This window comes from Equus caballus, chromosome 28 (genome assembly GCF_041296265.1).
Source record: "Equus caballus isolate H_3958 breed thoroughbred chromosome 28, TB-T2T, whole genome shotgun sequence".
NCBI classification, from domain to species: domain Eukaryota; kingdom Metazoa; phylum Chordata; class Mammalia; order Perissodactyla; family Equidae; genus Equus; species Equus caballus.
In genome coordinates this window covers 34,843,767-34,862,500 of record NC_091711.1, presented here as the reverse complement: position 1 = coordinate 34,862,500, position 18,734 = coordinate 34,843,767, and the positions used below count along the sequence as shown (strand labels likewise).

At 43.5% G+C, this 18,734-nt stretch overlaps 1 protein-coding gene across 10 annotated transcripts in view; it reads right to left on the bottom strand.

Annotated features, from left to right (window-relative positions):
- Positions 1-18,734, bottom strand: part of TCP11L2 (t-complex 11 like 2) — a 41,567-nt gene that overhangs the window by 19,254 nt on the left and 3,579 nt on the right. For 2 of the 10 annotated variants that reach the window (XM_070254300.1, XM_070254302.1), the window contains exons 1-6: positions 18,366-18,532; positions 10,077-10,262; positions 7,793-7,928; positions 3,521-3,641; positions 2,263-2,483; positions 284-420 (exon numbers count right to left, since the gene is read on the bottom strand). In XM_070254300.1, the coding sequence (XP_070110401.1) occupies positions 284-420; positions 2,263-2,483; positions 3,521-3,641; positions 7,793-7,928; positions 10,077-10,233 (772 nt within the window). In that variant the 5' untranslated portion in view covers positions 10,234-10,262; positions 18,366-18,532. Of the gene's footprint in view, positions 1-283; positions 421-2,262; positions 2,484-3,520; positions 3,642-7,792; positions 7,929-10,076; positions 10,263-10,716; positions 10,855-15,353; positions 15,489-17,793; positions 18,287-18,365; positions 18,590-18,734 lie in introns of those variants that run through there. The other 8 variants (XM_023631491.2, XM_070254301.1, XM_070254298.1 and 5 more) reach the window with 8 other exon arrangements.

Here is an 18,734-nt window from a genome sequence, read left to right as displayed (position 1 = left end):
CAACTTTATTCTGTTTTGTTCACTGCAGTATTCACAGCACTAAGCAGTGTCTGGGACACGGCAGGTGCTCCATAAATATTTTTTTTATGCAATAAGAAATGAAGAGTGCTTAGCACAGTTCCTGGGACATGGAAACAGCTATAAGTTTGTGACGTCAATTTTAGAAGTTAAAAAAACATTTGACAGAAAAGCCAAAATTCTTTAGTGACACTACCTAAGATGTCAAAGATAAAAATATATTTTCACCCAGTTTCAATATATGTACACATTATATTGTACTTACTTGGAGTTTCTTCAAGGATTTCTTGGAACTTGGTTCTCTCATAATCCACCAACTGGCGTTGAAGATGAGGTCTAAGACTCCTAATTGTAAAATTGACCATGTCCATTTTCATGAGGTCCAAGACATGAAATATTTGTCTAAAAATTTTAGAGTTAAAATAGTTAGAGAGATGATCAAGAAATTAAGCTGAAATTCATTAACTATTATCCATTTCATAGGCTGGAAAAGATAACCCCAAAACAGTCCTGAAATTCCAATTGCCACTGGCAAGGTCACTTTCCAGAGAAGGCATTACACGTACATTCCAGGTGTATTCTTCCACGGATCTCAAGAATATTTGCTTTAGCAAATATAATCCCTCCATCTGATCCATTACATCAGCCATAAACTGACAGATAGATGCTAGGAAGTATAAACAATGAGACAAAAGATTCAAGAAGGAGTTTTCATTTGAAAGTCTCTGAAATCTTAAGGAGTCTGAACAGAGTGTGTATGGTTTCTATGCCTAAGGAAATGAGGGGAAAAAAAGAAAAAGAAAAGCAAGAACAGGGCAGTGAGGTACAGGACAAAAATACTTCATTTTAGAGTGGGGCAACCCTGTGCTCAATTGCAGCTCTGCAACTGACCAGCTCTGTGCCCAGGCACAAGTTACTCAATCTCTCTGAGCCTAGTTTCCTCATATGTGAAAGAAAAGGACAAGACCAACCTTGGAGGGGTGTTGTGAAGAGTCAGTGAGATAATGAATGTAAAATGCACACCCAGTAGGTGGTCAATATATGATGAAGAGGAACACCAGATTTGGTATCACACTTGGGTAAAAAGATAACTCAGAGCAAGGATTCTGCCAGTGAAGAACCACAATCTAGCAGAGCTGAGCACAAATCTAAGGATACACGCAGCGCATTTTACAGAGGGGGAGAAGTATGACTTTGAGAGGTTATCAACTTGCCCAAGGTCATAAAGTATGCAAACCAGTTTCCTTCTATCTTTCCAATACTATTACATAAAACTTAATTCTCGGTGTGGCCATATTCTCAAAAAAAGGGGAGAAAAGTTCCCCTCAATGGCAAAAAGTATTGCAGGCTCTTCTTTCCTCCGGGATCAGAAAGAAGTTATTGTCTATGCAGCCAGATTAGATTCTATTTTAACGTACGCCTCACTTTCTCAGGGAAGCTGCGGCAGAGATGGCTAGCCGACCACCGAACATCCATGCTCCCTTTCCACAGTGCGGATTTGTGGTTGGGAAATATGTTTCCAGACAGCAACCACATTTCCCAGGCTCCTTCAGTCCAGGTGGGACCATGGGACTAGTTATAACCAATGGGATGTGTCACTTCTGGGCCGAGGTGGTTAAACACTGGTATGCCTTCCCCATGACCTCTTTTCCGTTCACCAGCTGAATGTAAAGGACTCCAAGGACCCGGGTGTGGCTGGAGCCAAGGAGAGAAGGAGCCTGCGTCTCTGAATGACATGTGGAAGCCTGCCTGACCAAAAACTTGGACTGTGACATGTGGGAGAAATAAACTTTTATTGGTTAAATCACTGAGAATTAAGGGTTTATGTGTCACAGCAGATAGTATTACCCCCACTAATAAAGAAGCCTTCCTAGATCCTTGACTAGATTAGGTCCCTCTGCTGAAGGCTCTATTAATCCCCTCCCCTTCCCCTTGTAATTCCTGTCCAAGGTCTGTCTCCCCATTAGACTGTAAACTCCCTGGGTCAGGGATTGTATCTGGTTTTTTTCATCCTGCATCCCTCAGGCCCAGCACATGCCAACTAACAACCTTGTTAGGTCATTATATCTGAAAACTCTATGTACACAGTAAATGACTGACTTGCTCCTTGCTGATTTGTTTTTTCCCTAGGGTCAAGGATTTCTTTGGGAGCCCAGTTATTATTCTGTGTTCCTCAATTCACACACTTCCCTTGTGAATGAACTCAAAGGTATCCTAAGAAATGGAAGCAGCGACAGTGCTAACCTCAGCACCTCCACAACGTTGCCAGTAGCCTTTAACTCTCTGATATCATCATCTCGCACGGGAGCACAAAGCTTTCCCATCGTGCTGATGACGTAGTTGGCCAGGCCTTGGATGTCCACAGCACTGTGCTCAGCCTGCTGCCTAATGAGGTCTGTGTCCAAAACTTCACAGATCTGGTTGCGAAGCCGGTTGCCACCAGGAGTCAGAAACGAGAGAAGAATCTACACAGGGAAAGGAAAAAAAATTAACAGTGCCATGACATGAATAAAGGTTGCTATTTTTTATTTCAGTGTCTAGATGACCATGCTCCCTGTCCATGTTTTAATGTCCTGGATGCCAGAGAAGCTGACACTGACTGGGTGGTGGATCAGAGGAACACTCCGTGTCTCAACTCTAAAAAGAAAGCTCTATCTTCTGAATTAAAGGCCCCCCCAACTCCCATGGAAAGTCACTAACACTACCAGTATGAAAACAAATGGCAGGGAAGTAATATTACTGAAAGAACTTTAAAAAGTTTACAGATAAACTGTGAAAAGAAAGAATAAGTTGCAGACCACAGCTCCAAAAGAACCCTTTAAAGAAGAGCAAATGGAAACACCCCATGGGCTCCATTGGTATATTATATTTCACATATAAAATATTTATTATATATTATATAGGCAACCTGTATTGAGTACTCACTATGCAACAGACACTGTAGTTATACACACAGTATGTGGTTAGGAGCACAGGCTCAAGCCAGAATGCCTCAGTTCAAACCCTCTCCACCCCTCAAAGCTCTGTGACCCTGGGCGAGTGAGGGAAGGCAGTTTATTTATATAAAATAACAACAGGAGCGATGACCTCACAGCGTCATGGTAAGGATAAATGAGTAATCTAATGCTTGGCACAGAGCAAGTGTCTTGTAAATGTTAGCGAAACTGTAACTATCATCTCATTTAATTCTCACAACTACCCTGTAAGTACTCAGGAAACTGAGATGGAAGGAGAGTGAGCATGTCACGAACCAGGTCTATCCCACTCCAGAGTCTGTGCTCTTAACCGTCAGAACCACCCCTCCGTGCGCTGGGTACTGCCCTGCCTTCCTGCCACCGGCCTGTTCCCCAGCCTCCACCCCACCCCAGGAGGGGCAGGCAAAAACCCTGCCAGTGACTGCACTTGCTCAGCCTTTCAAAGAGTCTCCAATACTTTTTGGAGGACGTGAAAAGAGTCTTTGGGGAAAAAAAATGACTGATTAATACAGACAATATCAACTTGCCTCTCTGATTTCTTCAAACAGTTTGATGGCGTGTTCATACTCGGGAGGCTCAGCACACAGTTCTGATTCCAAGACATCCCAGAAGGCCTGGTGGACAATGTGCTTCACTCGACCGGCCAAGCTACAGGAATGAAACGGATTGGTTTTTAAAATAAGCATTATTTTTCCTGACTTTAAAAGACATACATTCATTGTGGAAATCTTAGAAAACACAGAAAAATGAAAAATAAAAATTGGTCATAATCCCATTAATCTTTTGACATATTTTCCTCATTCAATGCATTGTTTTAACATAGTTAAGAGTACCCAGTATGTACAATATTATATATTTTTTTCATTTAATATTCTGTCCTAGTGTTCCCCCTAGACTTTTTTTTTTTTTTTTTTTTTTTGCTGAGGAAGATTAGCCCTGAGCTAACATCTGTGCCAATCTTCCTTTATTTTGCATGTGGGTCATCAGCATGGCTGATGACTGGCCTAGGTCTGCATCCAGGATCCAAATCTGTGAACCCGGGTCACTGAAGGGGAGTGCACTAAACTTAACCACTATGCCACAAGGCCAGCCCCTCCTCTAGACTTCTTAAATGCTTCTTTCCTATATCTTTCAATAAATTCATAAAATTCTGTCCTAAGGAGATACCATAATTTACCTTCCCACTCTTCTGCATAGATCTTTAGACTTGTTCTAGATTTTTGGGATGAGACAGCTAAGTTGCTCTTTGCTCAACAGCTGAAGTTTCATGGCACAAAATAGAACAGATTGGCCCCAAGGAGACATGAATTTGAATGCCTGCCAACGTCAGCTTAGCTGTTCCATTTAAAGTTAGCCAGACCAAACTGCTGAAATAGGAGCCTTCCTAGGAAGAGCTCACAATAAAATAGGTGGCCACCTTGCTTCACTCTGTATGTCAATGCCCTAAAATAGGTGCACATTAAAATACACATCCCTACTGAACTCCTACACTATTTTGCCATAGCTTTCAGAAAAGCACATATTTCCCAACACTGTAATTACTTATGGGTCTCTGTCCTCCACAGGGCTCTCCACCTCTCCCAGGCAGAGGCCACAAATTCTCCTAGCTACCTACCACTGTACCTAGCACAGCACCTGGCATATACTGAGTGTTCAATGAATGCATGGTGAATGAATTAATAATTTGATAGTTAAGCATATCTTCTAATTTTTCTTTTCAAAGTACATATAGCTAAATATACAATAATGCTATGAGAAATGAAAAATTAGCTTTCTGAGGAGTGTGAGTTAAAATTGTTTCTATAACTGAAAATACTATATTCAACCCAGCAACTTTCAATGTTAAAACTTATTCTAGTTGCTTGACTAGATTTATTCAACATAAATGCCATTTCCAAGGTCTGAGACTCTCCTGAGCAAGCACAGAACAAGTAGGAAGGCAAACATCGCTGGGACAGACTTTTGCTCTTGACTTTACAAGCCTCATACACTTGGCTTGAATGCACCAACCAGGAATGAGCCAAAACAATTTTATGGTTCCTTCAGGGACGTCAGAATTTAAATTTAAGTTTTTCTAAAGACTGCAAGGCACTTTTTAGCTCTTTAATTTTCTGGAGGGGAAGGGAGGAGTGGAGATGAGATCAATCAAACCTAGAAGTATTCCTACTGGGTATCAGAAACTTGACATTTTACCAAGCGTTTTCCCCAAAGACAGTAGCAAAATATGAGTCAGCCATATTTTACAAAGTAACAATTTGGCCACTGTGGAGAGTCATCTGAAAATCAACAGCTAATAATAGATTATTCCACTTTTAAACAAAGGTAATGTGTCCCAACTCCGCATGTTGTTTCCCTTACTCATATTTTCTAGCCATGGCAGAAAGTGAAGGAAGAGAAATTCATACTTTCCATCGTATCAAAGTACTTACATGCAGGGCACTTGTCTGCCCATGAGTATGCATTTGAAGTGAGTATTGTAGTCCTCACCTTATCCTTGGAGGATGTGAGGCTCAGATATGGTCTCAGCAGAACAACGATTCAAATCCCAGAGTCTGTCTGATCCTAAAATGCCTTCAACACAGCCTGTATTTGCAACTTTTGAATTTAAAGCACAAATACTCCCAAATTGGCTTTTGCCATACTTCACAAAACACATTCATTTTAAGTTCAAAGATGCATTTTTACTAGTCAGTCAATAAATATCTGTTCAACATTCAATATGTGGTAGGTCCTGTTTTAGGCGTGGTGAAAAGAAAGTCTCTGCTCTTAAAAAGCTTATATGTTAATGGGGACAGAAAGATGAAAAAAAACCCATCAATAACGAATAAGACAGTTTGAGAGCCATGAGGAAGACAGAGAAAGACACTGTGGTGGACAGTGATGAAGAGGGTGCTGATCTGCTGGGTGGCTGAAGAAAGCTTCTCTAGCACAGTGACCTTTGAGTTGAGACTAGAACAGGGAAAAGGAAGCAGCTGGCGAGCATCTAGGGGAAGCAGACTGAAAAAGAAGACAGAAGGACAAAGCCCCTGGGACAGGACCAACTGACCAGTTATCTTGGAGTACACCAGCGGGACAGGATCAAGCTGGTGATCAAGCAGGATCAGCAGCAAGGAAGCCAGCGTGGCTGAAGCACAGTAAGCAGGACGCAAAGGAGTCAGAGAGACAGCCAGGGAAGTGGGGCCTTGCTGGCTATACTTAAGAGTTTGGGTTTTTATTCTTAGCGTAACAGAAAACCGTTGAAAGGTTTTAAGCAAAGAAATGATCTACTCTGATTAAGCCTTTAGAAAGACCACTATGGCTACTGTGTGAGTGTGGAGGATGGTCTATGGGGAGCTAAGGATGGAGACGGGGCAACTAGTAGGACTGCAGGAGTCCAGGTCAGAGATGATGGGGGCCTGGCCTAGGGGTGTAGCTCTAGAGTTGGGACAAAGGATCATGGCGAAATGCAGTTATTATAGAAAACCAAAAGATACACCTACTTTGGCTAGTAATCTTAAAAAATATTCATGATTCTTATGACCAATATCCCCAGGAGCAGGAGGACTATGATCTACATTTTTTTTTAAAGTGAACTGACCATTTATTTTTTATTTTTGATTGGCACCTGAGCTAACATCTGATGCCCATCTTTTTCTTTTTTTTTCTCCTCCTTCTTCTCCCCAAAGCCTCCCAGTCCATAGTTGTATATTCTAGTTGTAGGTCCTCTGGTTGTGCTGTGTGGGACGCTGCCTCAGCATGGCCTGATGAGCGGTGCTAGGTCCACGCCTGGGATCTCAACCAGTGAAACCCTGGGCCACAAAGCAGGCTCACAAACTTAACTGCTCAGCCACAGGGTCGGCCCTATGATCTACCTTTTAAAAGAACGAAATTAGTATGTTTACTATTTTTCTGCTTTCAAACTAACAAAAAGTTCTGAATGGAATCAAATAGTATATATTGTCTTAATTGGTAGAGAGAATGCCTCTGGAATTAGAAATGGCACTGTGAGGTTGAAGATTCAATGCTGTCATCCATGAGCCAACTTTACCGATGAGGGTGATTTATCTGTAGTCACGGCCTCCAGCCGTTGCCTCCTCTTTGTCCCAGGGGATTTGAAGGCCTCTGAAGCCAGAGAGGTTGAGGTGGGATATAAGGGTGCGGCTCTAACTAGAGGTCTCGGGGGTGGGGGCAGGATGGGGTGCCCATGCAGCTGTGATTCCTACCCTCCAGATGCTTTTGGATCACCTACTTTTAGCACTTGGACAGCTTAGCTGCATTTATTTATCTTCACAACCTGAATATCAGTTTTTAATAAGTCAATCTACAAATATTTCTTGAGAATGAACCATATGTCAGGCACTGTGCTGGACAACAGGGATAGAGCAGCCAACAATACAGACATAGTTAATCCATTAACGGTGCTTTTGGTCAAGTGGAAAAGACAGACATTGAACATAAGATTATAAGACATCTTAGCAAAGCGGAAGTAGAGGGGGCTACAGGAGTCTTTAGCAGGGGATTTAATGTAGCCTAGTGGGCTCAGGAATGTCAGGAAAAGCTTCCCTTAGGAAGTGACATATAAGCTGAGTTGCAAAGATTATGGGTAACATGTACCCTAGAGGAATGGTTTGAAAACAAGTATAAGACCTTGTTAGAGAACTAAATAATGTTTACTTCCAGTGGATATTATACAAGAACTTTCGAGAATCAGTGTGAATATGTGTGTATGTGTGTGTGTGGGGGGCGCGGGTGTGCACGCACACACACACACACACAGAAGCTGCAGCACAGTTTATGCACAAAATACACCTCCAGGTTACCTATTCTCAGGGAGGGCATCTTGTTTCAATTGGAAGTTCTCATTTACAGCAATTTCGTGAGCAAGAGTCAGGTTTGATAAGTTCCTTGTTGCAGCCATCACTTCGTCAAATGTTACAACCCTGGGAGGGCTTGTTGCTGAAAGAAAAACAGAAACCAGCTAATGTCATGGAAGAAAAAATGTAATGCAATGAAGCCTCCTGATGCAGACAGAGTTTAAGCTGTTCCAACATATATTTTCAGGGTTTCACAAGTGAGAAGAATATATACTAAAATGGGTGGAGTCCTCTGCTTAATACTTAAAGACTTCAAAAATTTAAGGACTCCTCTAATAGCTTTGATTACTGTATTGATAACAAATTACCAAATGTTTCTGAGATAATCTTATTAACATAGGCTACTATAAGTTACATTTTTTTAATTAAATCACCTCATTTCTAGTGCCTATTGATATACGCATTTATTACATGACTATACAGGAAATCGTGCCTACTTTTTATTCTGTAATTCATAACTCTCATTAACTGAAACAGACTCAATATGAAATGACTAATTTTTTAAAACTATAATTTCTAAAAGTATAGGCAGTATATAGCATAATGCTTAGGTCTGAGTCTTAGTTTTGCTAATTGATACTTATCGTTTGACTTCACTGAGCCATAACTTACCTCCTCACACGGCTGTCCTGAGGTGATTAAATAAGATAATTTAAGTAAAGAAGAACACAGTAAGAACTTGATAAATGTAGATAATTAAAATAAAACAAATGTGATAAGCCAGATGACCTACTTCTCAGAAGGAAGTAGTAAATAATTATTCTAGTTATTTCTAAAGATTATTCTAAAAAATATTTAACAAATCACGTCTTTTTGAAATCATTTTTGCAACTCTTAGCATCTGTTAATTAAAAATCATTACTTCAAACAGTACTGACTGGCAATACTTTGCTACCTAAATCATTTTAAAAAGAAGGGGGGGAGGAAGGAGAGAGGGAGGAGCATGGTAATACACAGAACTAGTAAAACCCTTCTTTAGGATGCCTAGGTCCCCTGTTGGGGGCGTCAACCCTAAAGATAGTATAAAGAGTGAGAAAAAGCACAGAAACCTGAGTCACTTCTAGTAAATTCTTTTCCCAACTCTGTGTCATTAAGAGTCTCCTTAAAAATGTCTGTACCCTTTGGTCCAATAATCCAATCATATCCAAAGGAATTCCTCGAAAGGCTTTACACTCCAAGATGTTAGAAAGTGCTTTTTGAAACAGCAAAAAAAAAAAAAAAAAAAAAAGGAAATGAACTAAACATCCAATGACAAACCAATAGTTAAATAAATTATAGTGCATTCACTTGATGAAGTAGTCGGTAGTCATAAAAACAATGTTTCAATGTTTTAAAAATATATTATCACGAGTGAATGTTTTAGTTATAATACTAAGTGAAAAGAGTCCACACATAGATACACACACATACGTCTATGTGAGAGTGAAGATATGACAAAGTACCGCCAGCTGTCGTCTTTGGGTGATATTATAGGAAATATTTTCTTTTCCTTATACTTATGTACTTTCCAAATTTTAAAAAAGAGACTGTCTAAATTTAAAATAAACAGAAACTTTTTTGAAGTGGGCATTTGATCATATTAAACATTAGTTGCTTCTTTCTGCATTGGGTGTGTCAGTTAAAGGTGTTATATTTTCTATACAAAATGCCAATTAAAAAGCTAAAAAAAAAAAAAGATAAACACATCTGCTTTACACATCTCCAGCTTCCATACACAAAACAAGTCGTCTCCCTTCACTGTGGCCAGCCACTCTTTTAATTCTTCCTCACACCCCTAGTGTAGTAATTCTTGTGGGCACTTTTCTGGGGTGATTTGCACAACAGTTTTTGAAATCGGCAGGAAACCCTTTAGATTATTTCACTTCCTGCCCGACCCTCGAATTGGGGCAAGTTTCCTTCCATGTAAATCAGAAATGGTAAGAACAGGCCAATTTAAATTAATCTTTGCATGGGGCCCAGGAAGTGATCTCAAGGAGAGGCTTTCCCCTACCTGAGAGAGAAGACAGCTGGGGTTGGGGGACCTGATTTACAGTCAAGCCAAAGCAGATCAGGGTCAATAATGAAAATAAACTTTAGCGGCTATTTATTCCTGCCTTGGCAGTTCTATTCTGGTACGTCTAGAAAGGAGGGGGAAGTCTGTCCTTTGCTGTCACTCATTTATGAGTTTTAAAAGCTAACACACATCTAGAACCACCCCCATCCCCCAGCCCCTGCTTCCCTGACGGCTTACAAGCAGGAGAGCTGGATTTGCTGGAGGAGTCGCTTGTAAAGCTCTGCCTGGAGCACTCATAGTCACTGAGTGAAGCCATGCTTTCGGAAAACCGGGAAGAGTCTGAATCGCTTGGCTGCTCCTCGCCCACACACTGCTTTTCGCCATTGAAGGGCATTTTGTGTCACTTGAGCGTGGGTAAAGCACCTGCATAGACAAACAGACCTTGTGTCAACATTCTGTACTTTCAGTGGCAGCACAGATGCTTCTTCCGGTGTAGAAGCCATGCCTGCACGTGTCACAGCGCTGGAGGGGCCCCCAGAAGATTACCTCATCCTTCCTGTAGCACTCTGGCCAGCCTAACACTAGGCCTTCAAGCCTGCCTTCCAGAAGACTGATTCCACAGCCATAGGTGTGAGCTTACTCAGGACACACTCAGTGAGAATATGGAGCAGCTCTCAGCAATAACAGATGCTTCAAAAGAAATGTGCAGAGCACACACAGCTCTCTCGTCCTGGGTCACCAAAACACAGGAAGGTAAGAGTGTGGCACTCTGGGGTCAGACTGCCCTGGTTAGAAGCTCCTCTGTCTTTTGCCATGTGACCTTAGGGAAGTCACTGGACCACCTCCCTCGTTAGAAAAACTGGGCTGGAAGACTAACCTCATAGGGTTGCTTGAAGATTAGGATTATTCTTATTAATGTGCTTAGCACAGCACTCAAATGTTAGCTGTTATTATTGTTCTGATGTCTTTGTTTTAAATATTTTTGAAATCAGCCTCTTTAGTTCTCTGTAAGCCCCTTGAAGAAAAGAGAAGGCAAATTAAAACCTCTGGCTGGCAAGTCTTCAAGTTCTTCTCCATTTTTCCATCAACTGCCATGGTATGAAGAGTAAGCCCTGATATTTGGTTTCTACTTCACAATTTACAAAGTACTCACCACCACCTGATGAACAAACAGGCACAAAAGATCCTGATTCATGGGGTTGGGACATGGATGGGACTCCAAGGGACAAGGGGACTTACTATGCCATAAAACCAGTCCTTTGGCTCTGCATCCAGTGCTGTTTCTGGGACATCAGATTACCTCCCTGGGAAGGACAGTTGTGGCCAGTCACCCCCTAGAAAGGAGATCCTGGGCACACGGGATGCCCAGGCATGAGCCCAGGAGCCTCAGCCAGGCCCATGAGGGAGCTGGCCTTGATATGAGTGTGGTATTCGCTGACACTGAGGGGAAACCTGGGCCAGAGGAGAAAAGCATCTCAAATCCTGAATGGACAGTAACGATAGTAAGGGTTCACTGAGTCTCTTTAAACCTAATCAGCCTGTGCAAGGAGGTACGCAGAGCTTTAAAGCTGCCAGAATGTGAAACCACAACCACGCACAGTATGCCTGGAAACTGAGTGCCTACTGTGCACCAGGCACAGGGAAAAGCAACTACAAACAAAATAGGCAGGGCCCTACTCTCATGGCTCTCAAGTCCAGTTGCCAAAAACTGTGTGTGCCAGATGCTAGAAGACAAGAAAAGGGAAAACAAGGCATTGGTGAGGAAGCGTGAGAAAGGAGAGGCAGGGCTGGGACTAAGCGGGAATCAATCTAGCCTTTTTTGAGAGAAACCGTGCCATTTTTTATCCCTTGGGTGGTGACAGAGACAAGGATGGGCCCGAGAGGGACTTATTGAGGATCAAAAGCCCAAGGGCATTTGTGCCTGGCTTCACCTAAACAACTTTCTTCAGTCCTGCCACTCATAGAAATGCAACCTTGCTTGGCCCACCACCTCCGCAAACAAAAACCACTAACTCAGAGGCTGCCCCTGTAGACTGAAGGGCAAGGAGTGGACTGGAGCTGCCAGGAAGATACTGTGCAGAGACGTTCACCTTATCCTAGAGTGCCAAGGCCAACCACCACGAGCACAGGCTATATAATAGCCCTGAACCCTTGCATCCTCAGTGGTGAAACAACCTCCTTCACCCCAAGCAAACCAGATTTGACTTGAGCTTTAACTCCTGTCTGCTGGGGGTGGGGGGATGGATATAGAGAACAGAAGAAAAGGGTCTGTTCTAACCCTTTCACTTCCACCAAACCCCAAATCCTAAATGGAATGCTTGCCCTTCCCTCTAGCTTTCTCTCTCTTTACCAACATTTTACTTCACTGATGGCATTTCTTACAAATGCTACCTTCTCCAGGAAGCCTTCCCTCTACCCTTTTGGCCAGAGCTAATGGCACCCTTCTCTGTACACCTGCAGCACACCTCCTGTATCTCCACCACAGAGTCTGTCCCTTGTACAGTTATTTTCCTCCCATGGCTACTTCCGACTCTCCTTAATAAGGCAGGGGCTGTGTCTTGTCCATTACCAGTCTCAAGTATGTGACAAGTTTCATTCGGTGTCAGCTGAATTGGAATCATTGACTCCCATTTGGTATAGCTTCAACCAGAACATTTGCAAACTGATATCACTGCACATTTCCAGGCCTGGCACTGCCGAAGTTCAAGCTGGGAGCAGAATCCACCACCTAAACCCATCTTGTTAGGCTTAAGATTCAGTATTTCCCGGTCCTGTCACACTCTTATTTGAATATCTTAAACTCTGTTTCCACTTTATTTTTTTCAGTCATTCCACTGTCACTATTGTGTTATGTATGCTCTGCCCTTAATTTCTCTTCACTTTGGCTGTTTTTCCAAGTAAAGGTGAATAAAAGCTTTCATCCATTGGAATTTATGAATGAGGTTAATAGCTATAACTGTCCATTTCATTTTTCTACTCCAGCTGAACAGCACACTTTGTAGGTTTCTTAATTGAGTTTAATAAGGCAGCAAAGTACAAAGATTTAAAAAACAAAAAGATCTAGGTTAGGAGTTACAAGTCCACGGTTTGAGGCCTGGGTCTGTCATTAATTTGCTGCGTGACTTTATGCACATCACATCTGCTCTCTTCTCCTCGTTTTTCTGAGTGGGTTGGGCAAGCTATAAGGTGCCTTTCACCTAGGTATTGCTAAAATGCTATAAACCCAGGGTCCCATGGCGCATCACTAGGAGTTCTGAGAAATTAAACATGCTCATGGCAGCCACGCTTAATAACGTGCAACTACGTTTTCTTCCAACAATTCACTGGAGATCGAGTTTCCAGTACAGGGGAGGCAAGAGAAAATTTAAAAGCTTCAAAATGTCTAGAAACTCTCGTTTAGCTGATAGAAGGCTCCATGTTTCAATTGGGCTTTGTGGATCTAAGCAGAAACTTTTCTTTGAAGCCAAAATGTCCATTATATTAAAAAATTGCCTGTTTCCTCATACGGTCATATTAAGAATACCTAACTCATAGGCTGGTGTGAGATTTCATTCAGTCTATATATGCAGAGTGCTTGGAACAGTGACTGCCACTGAGTATACAGGTTGCAGATGTTTGCTATTATCAGTATTATTTGCTTTCATTATTGTCATCATCATCATTTCAGGTAGTAAAAACTCTAGAAGGAAGAAAAATTTTATCCCATGACGATAAAAGAATGTTCTATAGATAAACAAGACCAGTGGTTAACTTGGACAGAACTCTTGGACTTGTCTGAAATACAAAAACCAAAAGCAAATGGCCCACCCTGGTAAATGGTCTTCTGCAAGTTCCTTCACACTTGGTCTTCCCTTTTCGGTCTTAGGTTTCCATATAAGTCATCTGAGGACAAAGCTACTTGACTCAAAGGGCAGTGAGGGTATTTAATCTGTTTTTAAAACTATTCTGAATTCTCTCTTAGAACAGTGGTAACGAAAAGAAGCCATTTCTTTAAGAAAGGTAATGCTTCTCATACCAACAAACTTAGACCTACCTAACGTTCACCATTGTAACTCACAGGCAAACCAAACAACTTTTCAGGAACACCACATCTCATCCTACCTGGAGGATTTACTCACTGGCGAAAGGTAAAGTGAAGGTGAAGACAGAAGATAACTCCAAGCAAAGTCACCAACACTACAGTGGGTCACTATTCAAAGAGAATAATCACATTTTTCATTGTACTGTTCCATATTTTATAATAATAAATGCAATATTATGTGATTCCTTCCAAGGTCAATGACTGGGAGGCAGCAGACACTTAAATATTTATTGTTGGATGAATGAATGGCAGCGTGACTATTGACATTTTAGAGAGGAAGGAATGGGTACAAGGACCTGAAGGGGCCAGTCCTGTGTTCCACCACAGATGGAGGGGAGATGAGTTTTTAATTTGCTAGTGATTCCTCAACCTGTGTCCAGATTACTGACTTTACATCCTTATTTCTTTCCTGCAGCAAATTCTACCTTGCACAGATCCACCAGTGACAATGCACATGTCCCTAAAGCAGTAAGAACACTGGCTCTGGAGCCAGGTGGACTGGGTTCTTGATCTTAACTCTTGATATTTACTGGCTGAAGACAGGGCACTCACCATTTATAAACTGGGGAGAATAATAGTATCTACCTTACAGAATCGTTGTGAAGATTAATTTTGAAATAGTCTACGTCAAGTACTTAAGCCCCTAGTAAAAGCTTGACAGATTGTCAACCACTATTTCATTCTTACTAAAAGAAGCTATGAATTCCAAAAATGTCAATGTCATAAAAACAAAGACAGACAGACGGTATGTCCCAAAGGAAAAGAGATTTGACAACATAGTGCAATAGATGATTCTTGACTGGATCCTATAACGGAGGGGAAAAAATGCTATAACAGACATTATTGGGTCAGTTGACAACATTGCTACTATACTTGAATCTACTGTCTGTATTACAATGTTAAATTTACTGAAGTTGATAAAGGTACTATGATTATATATTTGGGAATAAAGGGCCATGATATATGCAACTTTCAAATGATTCAAATGAGAGAAAAAGAGAAAACAATAAAGCACATGGAACAAAATGTTAATAGGCAAATATGAGTAAAAGGTAGACAATAGTTCTTCGTACTGTTTTTGCAACCTTTTTTTGGTAAGTTGAAAATTATTTTCAAGCAAAAAGTTAAACGAGAAGAAGTAATAAACTGAAACTTCAAGTCTAACTCAGAATAGTCCAGTCTCCTGCAGTTCTTAGATTTTGATTTTTCCCTCCACTGCAATAGCTTAGATACCCCTCTAGTGCAAAACCTCTTCCAGACAGTCAAACTTGTCCCAATGTCCTTCTTGAACAGTACCCAGAGCATAAAACAGGAAATAGGCCAGAGTGCTTCAGAAGAGGCAACAAATCATTTCTCTTAAGAGTTCATCTCCAAGTGGTTTCCCTTTTCGTGAGAAGTGGTTGATAATCGCTCTGTGACTGGCTTCTACTCACCTCACCTGTACCACTCTCCTCACCAACCCTTCTCGCTCCACACACAATGGCCTTCTTTGGGTTCCTCAGACAAGCCAAACTTTCTGCTTTGGAGCACCTGGACCTGCTGTGCTCCTCCCCTGAGATGTCTTCTCCCTGATCGCCAGTGATTGGCACCTTTTTGTCATTCAGATTTGAAATTAAACGTTATATCTGCAAAGTGACCTTCCCTGCTATCGCCACTCACTCTATCTCAATGAGTCACGTAGAGCTTAGAACGCTACCTGGGATAGAGCGAGAGCTCAACGGGTATGGCTGAGGAACAAGACAAGCTACTCCTATTCATAAGACAACTTGGGTTTTCCTTCTCTTCCACCTCACTCACTTCACTCATTTTCTCATTACACAGTCACTTAAAGTACTAGAGTTGTTGTCTGCATAGCTATATCCCTACCAAATTTTAAGCTGCTTTCAGAAAAGAGCTATAGCTCCACCCTCCTATTGCCAGTGCCTACCCCAACACATTTCCAAGGCACCAATAATTCAACCAGAAAAGATTCATAGTTCCAGAGCATAAAGAAATGTTTACATTGTGTCTTTCCACCATCCTAAAGCTCAATAATAGCAAATATTAACAATAAGAGTTAATAGCTATTGAGCACTTATTATGACCCGGCTCCCATGATAAGTGTTTTAAATATTTTATCTCCTTGAATCTTCATTATAACCTTGTTAGCTAAGGTATTGTTATTACTGCCATTTTATAGATAAGAACTTGAGGCTTAGAGAAGTTAAATTACTTGCCTAAGGGTTTACAGCAGCAGCAGAGGCACAACTCAAATCTAGGCAGTGGATCCCTAAAGCCCATGCTTTCTACCATCCTAGAACAGCTGGAGAAAACGTGGTGTGCTGTTTGCCCTTTCCACTTCCATTCTGTCAAATCGATCTACCCATCATCACGTGGACACTTGTACATGTGGTAGCAAGCTGCCTTACCCCCAAGGGGCTGCTCAAGTGCTATACTGCGAAAGGCATCACTGAAAGAGTCCATTGTCCACAATAATTCTCAACCATCCCACTAGACTGACTGAAAATCCTCCATCCGGGAGCCATTCTTTAAGCGCTGCAAAATCCCTTGTTACAACCCAAATATTATCAAAAGGGTTAACTGCCTACAACTAGTATGAGTCAAAAAATATTTTGAAGTGAATTATTCAGATTATCCAGCAGTGCTCTGAGGAATGGAACCCATCCAGTTAAGGTTAGGTCACGGAAAAAAGAAATTTCAAGAAACGTCTAGTGGTATCATCCTTGAAGACGAGATCAAGGTCAGGTGCAAGGACAAGCATCCACATATGTGTACCAAAGGGCAAGGAATCAGAGGAGGGAGGCTGGGCTTTGAAGAAAAAATTGCAGATGGTATGGAAAATCTCCCTCTGCAAAAGGCTGCTTTAGAATCAGCCCCAAACAGCAGCGTTCAGAAGTTATTCATATGCAGCAGAGCAAAAACCACAGAGCAGGGAGGTAGGTGCCTGCTCCATTCAGCTCGAGAATACTGGTCTTCATCAAATTAGAGCCAACAAAGAGCTAGATAAAAGCCAACAAGCCAGTCATTGTCTAAAAAAGCAGATGTTCACGCTACACATAACATTACAGCATCAGGGAAAGGGTTTCTAGGCACTTTTCACACTTGAAAACACTTCTCCTCCCACCCCTGGCTGGCTGGTTTTAGTACCTGTGCTTCCCCCCCTGGGGCCCTCGACCCCTCACAAAATGGCATTGAAGCTGCTTTCACACATGACTGGGTGCCTTCCGCCCTGGGCCACTTCAAGGCGGGCAACCTCCCCCGGCTGCCAGGGTGATGTATGAAATCCCTGGAGGCAAGAGGAAAAGGCAGGCAGGGGGTCTCCTAAAGTGGGAACCACTGCAGGAACCTCATTACGGTTGGCAGGTGGCAAGGAGCAAGGTCTCTGAGGGGGCTGGAGATCCTGAGGCCACGGGGATCTTGGGGGCTGAGGAGCCCACTGGGGACAAGGACAACTTATCTAGTTTCTTCAAGTAACAGGACAACCATCCAAGACAATACTTCCCAAACTTCAGTCGTTTGAGTACTACTCTGCACGCGTTTTCACATCCCCATCCTCACCTATACTCTATTTATCAATCACTTCTCTTTATCTTGACTAGATGTTTGCATTTAAATACATTTGTTTTAAAAAGGAAACTTTATATCATTGTGAAATCGCTCGTGGAATGGAAGTTTTTCCTAATACTAACAGAAACATAACCACGTTGGTCCACCTGCCACCTCGAATCATTGCCGTTACCCCAGCGCTGCCACCCAGAGTCCCCAGCTTCGGGAAGCACAAGCCATCCCTGAGAGGCCAAGGGTTCGAGCCCGGGGCTGACTGGCACTTCCCGCCTCTTCCCTCTAACTGAGCCTAAGGTCCAGGGGACTCACCGGGACTCTGCACACCCCTCGCCCACGTCCTGCGGCCGCCCCTCCCCTCCAGCAGCACGTTTCCTGTCAAAACAAACCCTGAAGGGAGGGGACCGCGGGGCCCGAGCCGAGCGCCGCGGAAACCTCGGCAACAAACCCCAAACACACGCCGCGGGCCCCGCCCGTCCCCACCGCGGCTCGGTTCGCCCATCCCGGCCGGGCCGGGGGCCGCAGGCCAGACGGGTGCCCCCTCCTGGAGCCCGGACGGATGGTGGGAAGCCGCTCGCAGCGCGGTCGCTGGCACGGGCCCAGCGGCATGGAAACAGCGCCAAGCGGCCGCGACCCCACCGAAGCCCGCGGCCACCCTGACACACGCCCCGCTCCCACGCGGGACGGCGGTTCGAGGTCAAACAAGGGGGGTGGGGGGAGCAAGAAGCGCGGCTTCCTCGCCCCCGACGCCGGCGTCCCAGGACCGAGTTCCGAGGTGGGGCGGGGGAGGCCCTCGGGCTGCCCTGGGGCGAGGTGTCCCCCTCCGCCGGCCCAGGCCCATCACCTCAGAGCCGGCGACACGCTCCCCCGGGATGGATACGCACCGGGTCCCGCGCGGAGACAGGCGGAGGAGAAAGCGACTGAGCGAGCCCGGGTCGCGGGGTGGGGTAGGTGGGTCTCTGAGTGTCCCCTCACTGAGCACGGTGAAAACACCTCGAAAACTCACCAGTCCAACAACCCCCCGCCTCCCCGACCCCCCCACGCGGTATTTAAAGGGCCGGGAGAGACTCTAGGGAGGCAGCCACGGCGTGGCCATCACACAACCGGCGAGCGGGGGGAAGACGGCACAGGGGCCAGGGGAAATCCAGGGCACTTCGGGCTCTGACAGCAGAGCGGTGACAGATTTGACCTACTACAGAACATTTTCCCTCATGTTTAGATGAAAGAGGCCGAGGAGAGCTTGGATTGGAGGT